Source organism: Aspergillus oryzae, chromosome 6, assembly GCF_000184455.2.
Source record: "Aspergillus oryzae RIB40 DNA, chromosome 6".
In the NCBI taxonomy this organism is placed as follows: domain Eukaryota; kingdom Fungi; phylum Ascomycota; class Eurotiomycetes; order Eurotiales; family Aspergillaceae; genus Aspergillus; species Aspergillus oryzae.
The window spans coordinates 3,644,512-3,659,732 of record NC_036440.1 but is presented as its reverse complement, the minus strand read 5'-3'; the positions used below and the strand labels follow the sequence as shown (position 1 = coordinate 3,659,732).

The 15,221-nt window shown below is 46.4% G+C and overlaps 4 protein-coding genes across 4 annotated transcripts; 2 read left to right on the top strand and 2 right to left on the bottom strand.

Annotated features, from left to right (window-relative positions):
• Window positions 1-448: 448 nt before the first annotated feature.
• AO090038000001 (WD40 repeat domain-containing protein) lies at window positions 449-3,942 on the bottom strand (the record flags this gene model as incomplete). The annotated part of the gene is made up of 3 exons (XM_023238486.1): window positions 449-463; window positions 2,430-3,329; window positions 3,877-3,942. 3 exons carry the CDS (start codon window positions 3,940-3,942, stop codon window positions 449-451), a joined length of 981 nt encoding a protein of 326 aa, XP_023092955.1.
• A 1,960-nt stretch (window positions 3,943-5,902) lies between these two features.
• AO090038000002 (uncharacterized protein) lies at window positions 5,903-6,671 on the bottom strand (the record flags this gene model as incomplete). The annotated part of the gene is given in 5 exon segments (XM_023238485.1): window positions 5,903-6,025; window positions 6,044-6,262; window positions 6,324-6,334; window positions 6,397-6,466; window positions 6,486-6,671. 5 exon segments carry the CDS (start codon window positions 6,669-6,671, stop codon window positions 5,903-5,905), a joined length of 609 nt encoding a protein of 202 aa, XP_023092956.1.
• A 301-nt stretch (window positions 6,672-6,972) lies between these two features.
• On the top strand, window positions 6,973-7,596 carry AO090038000003 (uncharacterized protein; the record flags this gene model as incomplete). The annotated part of the gene is given in 2 exon segments (XM_023238484.1): window positions 6,973-7,325; window positions 7,341-7,596. The coding sequence occupies 2 exon segments, from the start codon at window positions 6,973-6,975 to the stop codon at window positions 7,594-7,596; spliced, it is 609 nt and encodes a 202-aa protein (XP_023092957.1).
• Window positions 7,597-7,684: 88 nt separating this feature from the next.
• Window positions 7,685-8,152, top strand: AO090038000004 (ankyrin repeat domain-containing protein; the record flags this gene model as incomplete). The annotated part of the gene is made up of 1 exon (XM_023238483.1): window positions 7,685-8,152. One exon carries the CDS (start codon window positions 7,685-7,687, stop codon window positions 8,150-8,152), a length of 468 nt encoding a protein of 155 aa, XP_023092958.1.
• Between the last annotated feature and the right edge of the window lie 7,069 nt (window positions 8,153-15,221).

Sequence of the window (15,221 nt, the reverse complement as noted above, 5' to 3'; positions counted from 1 at the left end):
TAGAATAATAATACTAATAATATTTTTAAATAGTTAAAAAAAAGAATTAGAATTATTAGAGAAATATCTACTAGTTAAAGTAAAGGATCTATTAATTAAATAAAAATATATAGATAAAGTATTAAATAATAGATACTAGAGATAGAAAATTAATTTTTAATTTTCTATTAATAATTATAGTATTAATTTATAGCTAAGAATTTCTAAGATTCTTTATATATAATAATTAATTCTTTTAACAGGGCTACTGTACGTTATTAGAAAGATAATAGATATAGATATTGAAGACGCTGTTCGGCCATTAGGATATCTATATATCTAGGATAGGGTATACTGTACAGTCACCTTATATAATCATTATTATTTCTATGACATTATATATTAACTATTTTAAAATTATTAAATTAAAATAATTTAAATTATAAGTACTTTATTAATATATTATTATCTATAAATAATAAATCTATAAAGTATAATTAATTAATAGACTTTAGAAATATAGTACTAGAAGACTTAAAATTATTTATAATTATATAATAGTTTCTTTATATAGTATAATAGAATAAATTATTTAAAAATTAGAATTCTCTATATAATTCTAATATAAATATATTTATATATTATATAAGCCAGTGGTCTATTAGTGGCTCGTCTATATAGAGTCTAGTTGCCTGAGACAATCCACTATTACAACTATATTATAGTAATTTATACGCGCTTAAACTATTTATTTAAAAATTTTAGATTTTTATATTTAATATACTGATAGTTATAGTAATAAAAGAATTAAAATTTTAGTTTATCTCTATATTAAATTAGATTATATATATATTTTTTATTAATAGTAGTAGAAAAAGTATCTCTATACTTAGTAAATAAAATATTAGCTATTTTTTATATATATATAGGCTAAAAAAGCGCTCTATATTAATTTAATAATAGAATCTAATATACCAATAAATCCTTTTTATTTTATATTAATTTATAGCTATTAGCGTGTATTTTAGCGTGTTTTAATATACTATTTAGTTAATAATATAAAATAGTATAAAAAATATTGAAAATATATATAGCTTTATAAATTAAGTTAATTTCTTATTTTTTAATAGTAGAGATTGTAAATAGAACTCTGTCTTTCTTTTCTACTAATTATTTTAAATTTTTCAACGCTTTTAGTAGTATAGTTAATAATTAAATTAGATAGACTTTTTTACTACGGTTAAAACGCGTGGGGTGAAACGCTCGGTTACATGGAACGCCCGCTTTCCAATTATGTTAACCAATTAATGAATGTTGTAGCTCTTAGAATAAAGACCCCGTAAAAAGGCGGTGAGTTACCCCTCGGTCATTTATCCTCTCATTATCATCATTGTGGCTAGTTGTTACTAGTTGTTACTATTCGGCTTCTTCATACCTATTCTAGGCTAATTTCCAAGCAAGCTACGACTCTGTGATGGCGTTTCTTCGTTTGCCAGATGAATTGCTGCTATCTGTTGTGAGCTACTTGACCCTGCAGAGGGAAATAAATTCTTTGGCTCGAACCAATGCCCGTTTATACAATCTTCTCAATACCTATCTCTATAGATATAATGTGGAGCAAAATAAAAGCTCTGCTCTTCTGTGGGCTGCAAAGAACGGACAGGAGGAAACAGCCAAGAAGTCGATAGCGGAAGGAGCCAATGTTCAACTTGTGTCTGAATTAAACCGGACGCCGCTTTCATGGGCAGCCTGGAATGGGAATGAGACGGTGGTTAAGTTGCTTCTCGCAACGGATGGCGTCGATCCAAACCCTCCAAGCTCAGGAGGAGAGACTCCGCTATCGCTGGCGGCGTGGAACGGTCACGAGGAGGTAGTAAAGCTACTTCTTGCGACACAGGGAGTTAAACCAGACTCCAGAACGTCAAGGGGAGAGACCTCATTATCTTTACAGGCAAGTGCAAAACCAGCCTCAACACTTCACACACATAGGTTCCTTATGGGCCCCACCGCCAAGACGCTATCTCGAGAAATAGGTGCGATTCAGACGAGTATGATTTGTACTCACTTATTTCAATTCAGACAGTATAATACTTCAAATGACAGATCTGCATAGCATTATTCATCTAGTGGTGCCCTGAACACCATTGTTTTCTTAGGAAAACGTGTGGACGCGGAGTTATCCTGTACTAGAAATGGACGGTGGTAAGATCGCCACTCTTTCGATCTGAGAGTACATTTCACCAACATCATAGGCTTATGTAAGTTTTCTTCTGGTGAAGCCCTTCTTTCACAAAAAATTTTAAAAAAGAAGGAGCAAAAATGGGACTAAGTGACAGCTGCTATATACGAAATGCTATAAAAGAAACTCGCCCTGATGCGTGTCCTAGGGCTATCAAGTTGCCATGAATCGCAAAAGAGGTAGGTCGGAATTCAGTGGGAAGCCACAGTACATTACTTCCATTCAGCTGTATCCACTGCCTTTCCAAGATATCCAAATCCACATTGGTCAAATTAGGTGCATGATTTTCCCACCCGAATTGAACATCAAGGGAGCCTAAATTTGTCCATATATATGAACCATCCGGGGCAAATTCAAGGTATTGGACAAGTCCGTTGACATTTAAAGTCTGTAGCAGCGCTCCCGTCGCTATGTTCCAGAGGCGCACTGTCTGATCATGTGAGCCAGTCGCCAGCAGCCGGCCGTCGGGAGAGAAGGCCACCAAATGAATTCGATCCGAATGACCGTTAAAAGTTTGCTGCGGTGCTCCTGTCGCTAGGTCCCAAAAACGCACTATACTATCCCTGGAGCCGGACGCGACCAGCTGGTCGTGGGGCGAGAAGGCTACCGACCGGATCGCGCCTGACTGAACAAGGGTTTGCTGGAGTGCACCCGTCTCTGTGTCCCAGAGGCGTATCGTTTTATCGGTAGATCCAGATACCACCAAATAGCTATTGGGCGAGAAGATTACTGACTGTATAGCATTTAAATGGCCGTTGAAAGTTTTCTGGAGTTTGCCCGTTACCGTATCCCAGAGACGAACTGTCCTATCTTCGGAGCCGGATGCTAGCAGCCGGCCGTTAGGCGAGAAGACTACTGACCGGATCCCACTTGAGTGGCCCGTAAGAGTTCGCTGGAGGGCACCCTTCACTACCTCCCAGAGGCAAATTATGTTGTCTTCGGAGCCGGATGATAGCAACCGGCCATCGGGCGAGAAGACGACAGACAAAACCCTACCCGAATGACCCTTGAGTATCTGCTGGAGGGCACCCGTCTCTGTATCCCAGAGACGGACCGTTCTATCTGTAGATCCGGATACTAGTAACTGGCCATTTGGCGAGAAGGCCACTGACTGTACGGTACCTAGATGGCCCTCGATAGTTTTCTGGAGTTCGCCCGTTACTGTATCCCAGAGACGAACTGTTCTATCTTCGGAGCCGGATGCCAACAGCCGGCCGTTAGGTAAGAAGGCCACCGAATGAATTCGATCCGAATGACCGTTAAGAGTTTGCTGGTATGTGCCCGTTGCTGTGTCCCAGAGACGAACTGTCATATCTTCGGAGCCCGACGCTAGCAGCCGGCCATCGGATGAGAAGGCCACCGAGTTGACCGGTTGTGAGTGGCCTTCAAGTGCCTGTAATTCTGCACTCCATCTTTCTTCAACTTGTGGGAACTGGCAGATCCAACTAGGACCCTCCGACCCGAACTGTCTACGGATTATTGCCGTTTGAGGTGCAAATACCAGTCCTGCGCAATAGATTTGTAGTGGTGCTTCATCGACTATCTGGCGATTTTTCAAAAGAAAGCGCTTTGCATCGTGAAGAAAGTCCCAAATTGCGGGGGACTCGTTGCCCTACAGCTGTCAGTTCAGGTCATCTATGACTATCTTCTGAACATACCGATATGCCTGTTTGGAGGGTATCAAGAATACCAAGTATTTCCGACGTAAGGCCCAGTAGGCTCATGGCTTCCACCCAGTGCAAAAAATGCGTCTGAAGGAATAAGAATGCATCATGCATCACGTTATTCAAATTTCGGCATTGAATAAGATGATGAGCCCAATATTGGCAGGCGTACTGCAATGCATCAGGAAGGCAGTCATCGATTTTCCGACGATCAATCTCCGCACGATGTGTTCCATCACTTGGCAGTGCACATATATTTTTTTGGAGACCCTCGCACGCAGAAAGGCATTTCAAGGTCAACTCGTAGTGCATCTCTTTTGAGTCCAATCCGAAGGGACTTTTCTCGCGGGTTTCGCGATCAAGGAGATAGTCTCGGAAGGATAGATGGAACAGTCGCACTGGCTGAGTCGGATCTTTTGATATGTTTAGCACTGAATGTAGCAAGCCCAGTCTCCGGTCAATGTGTTCTTTAGGCATTCCAATAAACTGTGAAAGAGAGATGACTGAGAGTGGACTCTCAAGCATCACGATGGTGCCAACAATTTCTCGAAACTCATGGACTAGTATCCTCTCCTTCCGTTTGGTTTGCCCTGTAAGAAGCCGATTGATTACAGGGAAATATGTCGCATTGAACTCAGATCCATCGTTCTCCTGTGCAAGGATCTCTACCAGACTCTCATTTGGGTCCCATTGAGGGTCCTCAAATATACGGCAGGCAGTAGCGGCGAAAATGAATAATGGAACAGATAAAGTCACGAGACTGCGGAAATTAGCATTTCCAGGCCAGTTGTTAGCCAGAGAACGAGCTTTCCGAATCTCGGACAGTCGGGAATCCAAGAACAAGGATATGTCATGTTGTACATCTGGTTCAGGAACGTCATGGAGAATCAGGTCTTCATGCTCGCAGCTTGTGATCTTTGAGAATTCTTGAAGAATAGTCCATTCGGGCCTACTCGTTAGAAAGACTCGCAGATACACAGCTTTTGACTTGCGCAGCTGGGGTAATAACCGGAGAACGATTCGCATCTCCTCATCCCGTTCGCCTTCGTCCAACGCGTCTATCACTATCACCATAGTTCGAGTCTGAGAATCGGTCGATTTTAAACTCAGTAATGGGTGAAGGAGTAGTTTATCGAACTGCTCTTTGAGTGATTTGCCCGCAATGTCGGGTTCATCGTTGATGGTTTGTTGGATAGCCGGGATCAGCTGAGGGGTAGAAATGATCAGTTGCCTAGCGATTGTTTGAAAAAGCTTCATGGCGTTTCCTCGGTCTGCTTCACCCCTTTTAAAAAAGAAGCTAGCGCCTAGAACCTTTGCCTGTTGGAAGTTTTTTGCCACTGTTCGGGCGATTGTTGATTTTCCTGTTCCAGCCCTACCATTCAGCCAGAAAATAGGCTTCCCTTCTGGCGATTTCGCCCATTCTGTGATCTGGAAAAGAAGTTTTGTTCTGGTGCCTTGAAGACATTCTTCCTCGTGTTGATTGGCAAATGAGTCAAATGCTGCCGCTTGAACTGCCGACAACTTGCCCCAATCAATCTTCTGGTCCAGACATTCAACCCTCGTCTGAATGGTGCTATCCAAAGTTAGTGATAGTACACCATGACTAACAAAACTATAAATTACTTTTGGGTGTTATTGAGACTACTCAATTCTCGACTAACTAGACGTTGTTAGTACACGAGCTCGAATGAAGAATAGGATGACCTGAAAGATATACTATTATATATATATTTATAATATCAAGTCAAGAAAAACCATACAAAGCTAGAAAATCAGAATGTAGGGTCCTAACCTTGTTCAAATTTTTGAGCTACTCGCTCGGCCCAAGGAGGCATGGCATCCACACGTTGCGGCCGTAAAACTAAGAGTAGCTCTCGTGCATACGCAGCAGCAGTGAGCGCAGCATATTTATGCCAGTCATCATTTTTGTGAGAGTCACAGTAATCGCAGATTCCGCGTATTACCAGACATGGAATAGTATTCATCAGACCTGCAGCTTCCATCTCAAAGCACAAAATATTCAGCTCTGGGTCGTTTGCAAATTTGTCTCGCACGATAGCATCCTTGAGCACAGTATTTCCTGACGCGATATTTCCGTAGTGAACATGGAATACACGGTGGCTGCGGCGCTCTGGGCGGACCACTACCGAGTATGAAGCACCTTCGTCGCAAGCTTTTCTATCCACTGGCGGAGATTCGATGGCATAAAGCTGGTCAACGGCTGGTCGTTTATAATCTTCCATATCATCAAGACGCTGGAGATGTTCTGCGAGTCTGTCTGGCTTCCTAATATCACTGAATAGTCGGCGCATCTCCGGAATAACTCCCAGAAGTTTCTCAGGCGGCGCGTTGAGCTGACCCGTCCTCTGGAACCGACCACCTCTGAGCTTGCCCAGATCATATTGTATCACTCCGCCGAATCCATCTCTTGGTTGACTCACGACTACATCCCCTAATCGGATGTCATTTCGGGCTGTCGGAGCGCCGCCTCCAATTCCCACCATTAGTGCGAACCGTAGATGGGGGAACGTTCGAACCATATCTCGGGCAACACAGGCAGCTGAATTGGTGCCATACCGACCGGCTGGAAGACAACCAATCACCACGTAATGCTTCTCAATACGACCGTAGACGTACGTGTTATCATCGTAATCTTCACTGATCTCCGGCCCGGTGAACTCTTCATCAAGCATACGGCATGCACAGAAATATTCTTCTTCCAGGGCGCAGATCCATGCTACCGTGTAGGAGTCCGTTGAACCCGGGTCTCGTTGCTGAGGTCGATTCATTGTATCAGTAGAGACGAGCTACTGTTTCCACGTCGTCAAAACAAAAATTGCTGGCTGGATCAAGTTCGATATGTCTCAAGATAGAAGGAAGGACGGTGAGGTTAGGTGGAACCAGGAAATGCTTCTGCTTGAAGTTTAAGGAGAAAGAGGGGCACGCGCCAACAGAGGTGCGGCTATTCCGAAGACGCGTTTCTACTGGTCTAATGGCTGAGGTACGTTTTCGGCAGGTCTGTCGGCCTGGTCTGACCCAGAGCTCTGGGCCACCTCATCAACTTCGGTTGACAGCGCGACAAAGACCACCATGACGCCTCGACTCGCCCACTTCCAGCTTGTGATGATCCGCGACATGATTGACAGCAGATCGCTGACTACCTCTCAGATGGCCGACGCGGCTGGCTGCAGCAAATGTTCGATCATAACCATTAGTAGCAACCGTGCAGATTTGAGAGATCATTATCTGCATCAGCTATCAGATTTCGATTTCCGCTCGTATCACCTGGTCTTCATAGACGAACCAGGCTGTGATAAACGGGCTGGCTTCAGGAGGACCCGCTGGTCCCCGCGCGGAGTGGCACCTGTCCAGGTTTCCCGTTTCCAGCGCGGACAGCGGCATCAGATTCTCCAAGTATATTGCCAAGATGATATCTTGATGTCGTGAATTTTCCAAAGATTGACAGACGCGAGTATATTTGAAGTCTTTATTGAGCAGCTCCTCCATCATTGTGGTGGATGGCCGGGGCCAAAATCCGTTCTTATCATGGACAACGCGTCTTTTCACCACACTGAACGAATAGGAGAGCTATGTTCAAATGCCGGTGTCAAGCTGCTGTACTTACCACCACCATACTTACCTGATTTAAACCCGATCGAAGAGTCCTTTGCGGAGCTCAAAGCATTTGTACCCCACAATCCACCACCACATTAAGCAAAATGCTCATGACGTAATGTAACCAAGGCCATTTAAATATACCGAATTCCTAAACTAGGGGCTTGGCGGTGGAGGTCCAGAAAGAATGAGTGAGTGTAAATTGGTGAAGCTGGTTTTGCACTTCTCTGTAGCAGCATACAGAGGGCATCAAGAGGTAGTCAAGCAGCTGCTTACGACCGACGGCGTGGACCCATTCACTAAGAATTTCAAGGGGGAGACACCGCTATCACTTGCAGCAGGAAACGGGCATGAGGATATGGTCAGGCTGCTACTCAAAGTGGAGGGTTCTGACCCAGATACTAAGGATTTCCTGGGGGAGACTCCACTATGCTGGGCGGCAGGTAACGGACATGAGACAGTGGTCAAGCTATTACTCGTCACTGGGGTGGACCCAGAATCTAAGGATTCCGACGGACGAACACCCTTTGTCGTTAGCGGCAGGAAATTTACGAGACCCGTAATTTTAGTGCCCCTTATATTTACATTGTCAAATATCTTACACTTGGATAGCAGTCAGCTGCAGTGGCAATCTAGAAGTGAGCCATTGCTCTAAACCATATCACGGATAAACTCCAAGGTCGATGAAGCAGGATTGGGGCCATCGCTTTTTGCCCTACGAGGATGATCGACGAGATCTTCCGGGAGGGATCCTTGGTAGGTTCCTGGGGATATATCCACGTGGCTTGATGGACACGTTTGTACATGGAGATACAGGTTATGTAAAATATTTTGCGTCATGGGACAACGAGTACCATGCAATACGGAAACTCGTAAATAAGTACTTTCCAAAACCTTTACAAAAGTGGCCTAGCGTGTTTCATATGAGGGTACCTGAAAGTATTGAAATGTGTAAAATTTGCACCGGTATTGCATCCAGCTGTAACTTAGGGGGACGACAGCAACAAGCATCATACTGTACAGTGGTCGATCCAGCTGTAGCATTATCGAGCGGGGACTCTGTATGAATATATGGCAACTGTAGTTGTGCCATATCAAAATTGTTGAGTGGTTGAAGCTGTCATTGTGTGCCGAGCGGGAACTAGTCTCGGCCCGATGGCGATCCCGCCCGCAGGGGTTGCCGAACCCCATCCCACAAACACGGAGGAAACACCACGAATCTTCACGCAAGAAGTCTTTCGCCCAAGGATCCCATTGACAAGAAAACGCCGCAAGAGGGGTGTAGATACGGAAGGAAATGAGCCGATCTCGAACCCTGAATTCGCGACCTGCGGGGAAAACAATGGAAGGGTGACAAATCAAGATGTCCGGCAATTCTTCACCAGCTTCAAGGAGGCACTTGCCCACCAAACAGAAATCATCGAGGCAGCAAGAGCAGAAATTCGGGAACTGAAAGCGGAACAGCAGCTCCTGCAAACACAGAATGTAGAATTGCGAGAGGAGATTCAAGCCCTCCGGGCCAAAACCGAAGCACAACAGCTGAACACGCCCCCGACAAAATCCTGGGCCGCAGTGGTAGCCGGTAACCCGGTACCAGACCCCAAAACAACTGTTCCACGCCCCCGAAATGAACCGAATTGCGTTAGAATCAGCACTGCACCGACTCTCGACGAAGAAATCGATAATGACCGCTTCTCGAGGTTCCTGCCGACCGATGCGGCAAACACACATATCAGAACAGCCCTTCTAAATGCGGAACCCACGAAAGAAGTGCAGGTGGCCGGCATCGGCCCCACAAAAACAGGATATGTCATCCGATTCCGAGATGCCCAATCCGCTGAGACAGCCCGGAACAATACCGAGTGGCTTGAAGAACTGGGAAATAACACTAAAGTAGTGAAACCTCGGTTTGGCATCGTGGTCCATCGAGTCCCTACAGAAGACTTTAATCTGGAAGAGAACAAGAAACAAGGAATAGAGAAGATCATGATAGAAAATGATCTTTATGAAAAAGAATTCCGGGTTGAAGACATTGCATGGCTAAAGAAGAGAGACATGCCCATGGGCAAGTCGGCCTCGATGGGGATTTGGCTTGATTCACCGGAGGCAGCGGAATGGATCATCAACAACGGACTGCTAGTAGGGCAGAGGTTCATCGGAAGCATTGAACCCTACCGGGTTGAACAGAAAAGATGCCGTCGCTGTCAGCAATTTGGCCACCTAGCTTGGTCATGTAAGAAGCAAGTAAAATGTGGCTACTGTGCAAGAGAGCATGACCAACGCCACTGTTTCCCAGGAATAAGACCCAAATGCTCGGACTGCAATGGAGAACACCCAACAGGAGACCGGATGTGCCAAGCACCCCTTAACCCCAGGTCGTCCCAATGACAACAAACCTTCGTATTTTACAGTTGAATATCATGAAATCTAGACCGGGAATGGAGGCTCTTATCAATGATCATCAGAGTCAGAATCTGGACATGCTCCTGATCCAAGAGCCACCAATGACTGCTTATCGAAGCCATGTTAACCACAGTGCATGGAGACTTTACCGACCAACCTATACAGACGAATCAGTCCGGTTCCGCAGCCTTCTCTATGTAAACCGAAGGATCTCAACATCATCACATCGGCAAATCCACTGCAATCATCCGGATGTGGTGGCCATCAAAATCTGGACCCCAGAACTACAATACCTTATATTCTCCGTCTATATCCCACCAGTCGCACTGTATGAAGCGCCAGAGGTTTCCAGTGCACAACAGATCCTAGAAGAAATCCAGACAAGCATCCGACAACATGCAGAAGGAAACAACCGAGTAACAAAACTCATTCTGGCTGGGGACTGGAACCGCCACCACCCTGCATGGAGCCACCGTCCTGTTCACCACTCTTTCGCAGAACACGCAGAGGAGCTGATTAACTTCTTTCAAGCCCACGAACTACAATGGTGCCTGGCTCCAGGCCAGCCTACATTCTGGTCTCTCAAAGAACCTGGAAAAACATCAGTCCTAGACCTCACACTCACTAACAACACAGAAAGACTAATCAAGTGTCAACTCTACCACCACCACTATGGGTCAGACCATCGCGGGACATACTCGGAATGGAGTCTCCAACCGAAGCAAAACGTAAAACTGAAGCTGAAAAGAGCCTATGACCGAGCTGACTGGACGAAGGTGGGCCAAGACATACTCAACCTGATTGACCCACAACCAAGGATCCTGTCAAGCCAGGACCTGGATCAAGTGGTCGAGAATCTGGTTCATACAACAACCACTGTCCTTGACCAACATGTCCCATTCTTAGCGCCATCTCCATACTCCAAGCGATGGTTCACCCCAGATCTTAAGGTCCAACAGACCGAAGTCAATCAGATCCGCCGGAGATGGCAGGATGGATGTGCAATCCTAGGACCTAGTCACCCAATGACAAAAACTCTCTTTGAAGAAATGCGGCGGAAAAGACGACAATGGACAAGAGCGATTGAAAAGGCAAAGTCCGGCCACTGGAGAGAGTTCCTTGACAAAGCAGGCGAAGGCCACCTGTGGAAAGCAGCCACCTACATGCGCCCCCGTGATGCCGACATGAGCATCCCAACACTCAAGGTGGACACCAAAGAAGTCACAGACAACCAAGAGAAGGCAGAGGTGTTCCTGGAAGCCTTTTTTCCAAAAATGGCAGATCCCGGGGACGAAGAAGTGGAGTCCCCCGCGGAGGAGCTGCGGTGGGAGCCGATTACAGAAATAGAGATTCACCGATCAATCAGAGCAGCTAAGGGAACCACAGCCCCTGGCGAGGATGGTATCCCAACCCTCGTCTGGAAGCAACTATGGGCATACCTGAAGGAAACCATCACCATAATCTTCACAAAATCACTAGACCTTGGCTACTACCCCAATCAATGGAAACGGGCACGAATCGTGGTACTGCGGAAGCCGGGTAAACCGGACTACTCTGCACCTGGGGCCTACCGGCCCATCTCGCTGCTGAACACCCTGGGGAAATTACTGGAAGCGGTTATGGCCCGAAGGCTGTCCTATTGGGCTGAGAAATACGGTCTGCTACCAGACACGCAGTTTGGGGGCAGACCAGGACGTAACACTGAGCAAGCCCTTCTAGTACTTGCTAACGCGATCGATCGAGCATGGGTGCGATCCAGGGTGGTCACGCTAGTTGCCTTCGATCTTAAAGGCGCATTCAATGGGGTCAACAAAACCAGCCTTGACACTCGTTTACGGGCAAAAGGTATCCCATTTAAAGCCCGACAGTGGATCTGTAGTTTTATGGAAAATCGACAAGCGAGTGTTACATTTGACGACTTTGAGACTGAAAACCTCCCCCTAGAACATGCCGGCCTCGCGCAAGGATCCCCACTCTCACCAATCTTATTCTGCTTCTATAACTCGGACCTGGTAGACCAACCAGTGGACAGCAACGGTGGTGCATCTGCATTTATCGATGACTATTTCCGCTGGAGAACCAGCCCATCAGCGGAGGAAAACATCAAGAAAATCCAGGAAGAAGACATCCCGCGGATTGACGAATGGGCGCGACGAACCGGCGCGTCTTTCGCCGCTGAGAAGACCGAGCTAATACACTTGACTCGCCGCAAGAGTGAGCATTGTAAAGGGCAGATTCTCATAAACGGCCAGGTCATTAAACCAGCCGACACGGCTAAGCTCCTAGGGGTCATCTTTGATAAAGAGATGAGATGGAAAGAACATATACAGCGGGCAGTGAGGAGAGCGACTAAGGTGAATATAGCCCTTGGGGGGCTCAGACACCTCCGACCAGAACAGATGCGGCAACTCTACCAAGCGTGTGTAACGCCGACCATAGACTATGCATCTACAGTCTGGCACAACCCACTCAGAGACAAAACACACCTAAGGCTCCTGAGAACGGTCCAACGAACGGCCCTTATCCGGATCCTCTCTGCTTTTAGAACAGTATCCACAGAGGCACTGGAAGTTGAATCCCACATATTACCCACCCACTTGCGACTTAAGCAACGGGCACAGATAACAGCGGCCCGCCTCAGCACATTACCAGGAAATCACCCAATCCACGAAGTGATCGTTCGAGCAATAGCGCGGAGTTCACATATTGGAAGTGGTCAACGATTCCCCCTTGCAGAAACGATGCGGACTATGGACCTTAACCGTCTACAAGCCCTAGAAACCATTGACCCAACACCCCTAGCACCATGGCGAACTCAGCCCTTCACGGAAATTGAAATCGAGCCTGACCGAGAGAAGGCCAAAGCCAACGCCTCAGCAAGGCAAGCAATGACAGGTGCCACGGTGTTTTCAGATGCATCAGGACAACAAAATCAATTGGGTGCTGCAGCAGTAGCCCTGGACAAAAATCAGCAGATTTTGGGGTCCCGACAAATTAGTATCGGTTCAATGAGCTATTGGTCTGTCTATGCAGCAGAACTCATGGCGATCTATTATGCAATTGGGCTGGTTTTTCAACTGGCGCAAAAGAATCAAACTACTGCGACAACAACACGAGGCCCAGCAACAATCCTCAGCGATAGTATGTCCGCACTGCAGGCAATTGCGAATGCATGGAATAAGTCAGGCCAGCGAATTCTTCAGGCCATCCATCAGGCGGCTGGGGAGCTAAAAGCCCGAGGAATCCCGCTGCGACTACAATGGGTCCCGGGACATTGCGGTGACCCTGGAAATGAGACAGCAGACCGGCTTGCCAAAGAAGCAGTAGGCCTAGAAAAGAAACACCCGTTCCGACATCTTTTGTCCCGTGAAAAGGGATATATCCGCGATAGAATTAGCAAGGAATGGGAACAAGAATGGAGAACCTCCAAGAAAGGAGGGCACCTCCGCAAAATCGATCGGACCTTACCGTCAAGCCGCACCCGCCGGCTCTACGGCTCACTCCCTCGCAACCGAGCTTATCTGCTCACCCAACTCCGGACCGGCCACTCGTGGCTGGCAACATATGGCAAGCAACATCGCTTCCAGGAAGAGGAAAAATGTGAATGTGGGGCGGTAGAGACAGTGGTCCATGTGTTAATTGACTGCCCGCGGCTAAACAGGCTGCGCCAAGAGCTACGACGCAAAATAGGAAGAGCATTCAACAACATTTCAGATATGCTAGGAGGAGCTGAACAAGGTAAGGAAGGTAGGTTACAAGATGCCCCGCAGGACAGCAGCGTCTTAGGCGCGGTACTGGACTATGCAGAGGCATCGCAGAGATTTCGAAGTCGCGCGCCACGAGGGCGGCAGAACAGAACACCAGGCATAGGCCAACACAGGCCTTGACGAGGCTCCAAGTTCGTCAGGAAAGTAATAGTTTACTGTAAATAGACGCACAGATAGAGTACAGATAGTGGCGGTCCCGCATATCGCCCTGAGGCGAGGGGTCGGCGTATGAATCATCATCATCATCATCAGCTGTAACTTAGGGTTCCTTGAGACCTCGCACTTCGTATTAAAATCCTGGATTGAAGCCATAGTGGTAGAACTCTCTGTGACAAGGAAATAAACAGTTATAGTGCTGAACCAGGTTGCGTCTTTCTGCCTGCTAAATGCTAAGATGGACACCCGGAGCCCGATCCCTGTTTTACCTCGATCTGAAGGTATGACTGTGATGGGGACCCCTGAACTCTGAATGGAAAAATAGTTGGGTTAGACAAAGCCTTTCAACTAATGGGCGTGGTGGACATTGCAATCTAGGGGAGGGTGTGCTACAGTAGAGTTGGTGTATTGCGGAATCGCCGATGAGGCTGTGCCTCAGTGCAAAATATGAGCGCTCAGGCCGTCGAGCACGCGTACATCCTTATGCAGTTTATACTACAATGAGAAGGTGCATTCGGCATACAGATAGCCGAATACGACTGCAGCCTTCAAGCAAAGGATTTCCCCCTATGTAGTCTAGAATCTGCCCAAGCATATATAGCTCGTCACTCACAAACTAGATCCTCTACACTGACCACTACATTCTTCCTTTGACCAAACCACATACCCTTTGAGCCTGTCTCCATGATGGCCTCAGGTGAAAAGCGGCCTCAGTCTGTCGAATTTGAAAGTCCGGATTCGAAGCGGATGACTGCTGACCACATCCAACTACTACCGCTCATAGAGGTGAGAAGCAGTCTATGGTGGTTTACATTGAATTACTGACCTACCATGGCATCATAGCAACCTAAATGTGCAAGCCAGAGTCAGGTCCATGCATCCGACTCTACTGCAGAAGTAATGGACTCTACCTATATTCGCGCTCTGGAAGGCCTGTCTAGGAACAGCTATGCCGAGGAAAATGAAGATTCTCCTAAAGACCAGGTAATTAGTCCTCGTGTTGTGTAACAAAATCCACGTTAATATAAACAAGGTAGAAATTATGGCAGAAAATTCGTCTAAAGTCCACAATTCCTTGGTGGATTTCGTAATCAAAGCTGAGTAAGTACTTGCCTAGATAGCACAACCACTGTCTAATATATCTTAGTGAAAACGACTGCCTGGCCTCAACTGTATTTATTATATTTGCAGAATGGTGAGTACAGTACTCGGAGAATTATATAGATACTAATTATTCAGCAATGAGGATATATTCACAACCTATATGGTAAGCTCGACCCTCAATGGTTATACCCTTACTAATATCGACGAGAAACTTCGTAACCTCGAGCCATAAAACTACTCTGTTTTCAGCTGGTTTGTCCCATGTCGACGATCGTCTCTATCCATAGAGGGAAA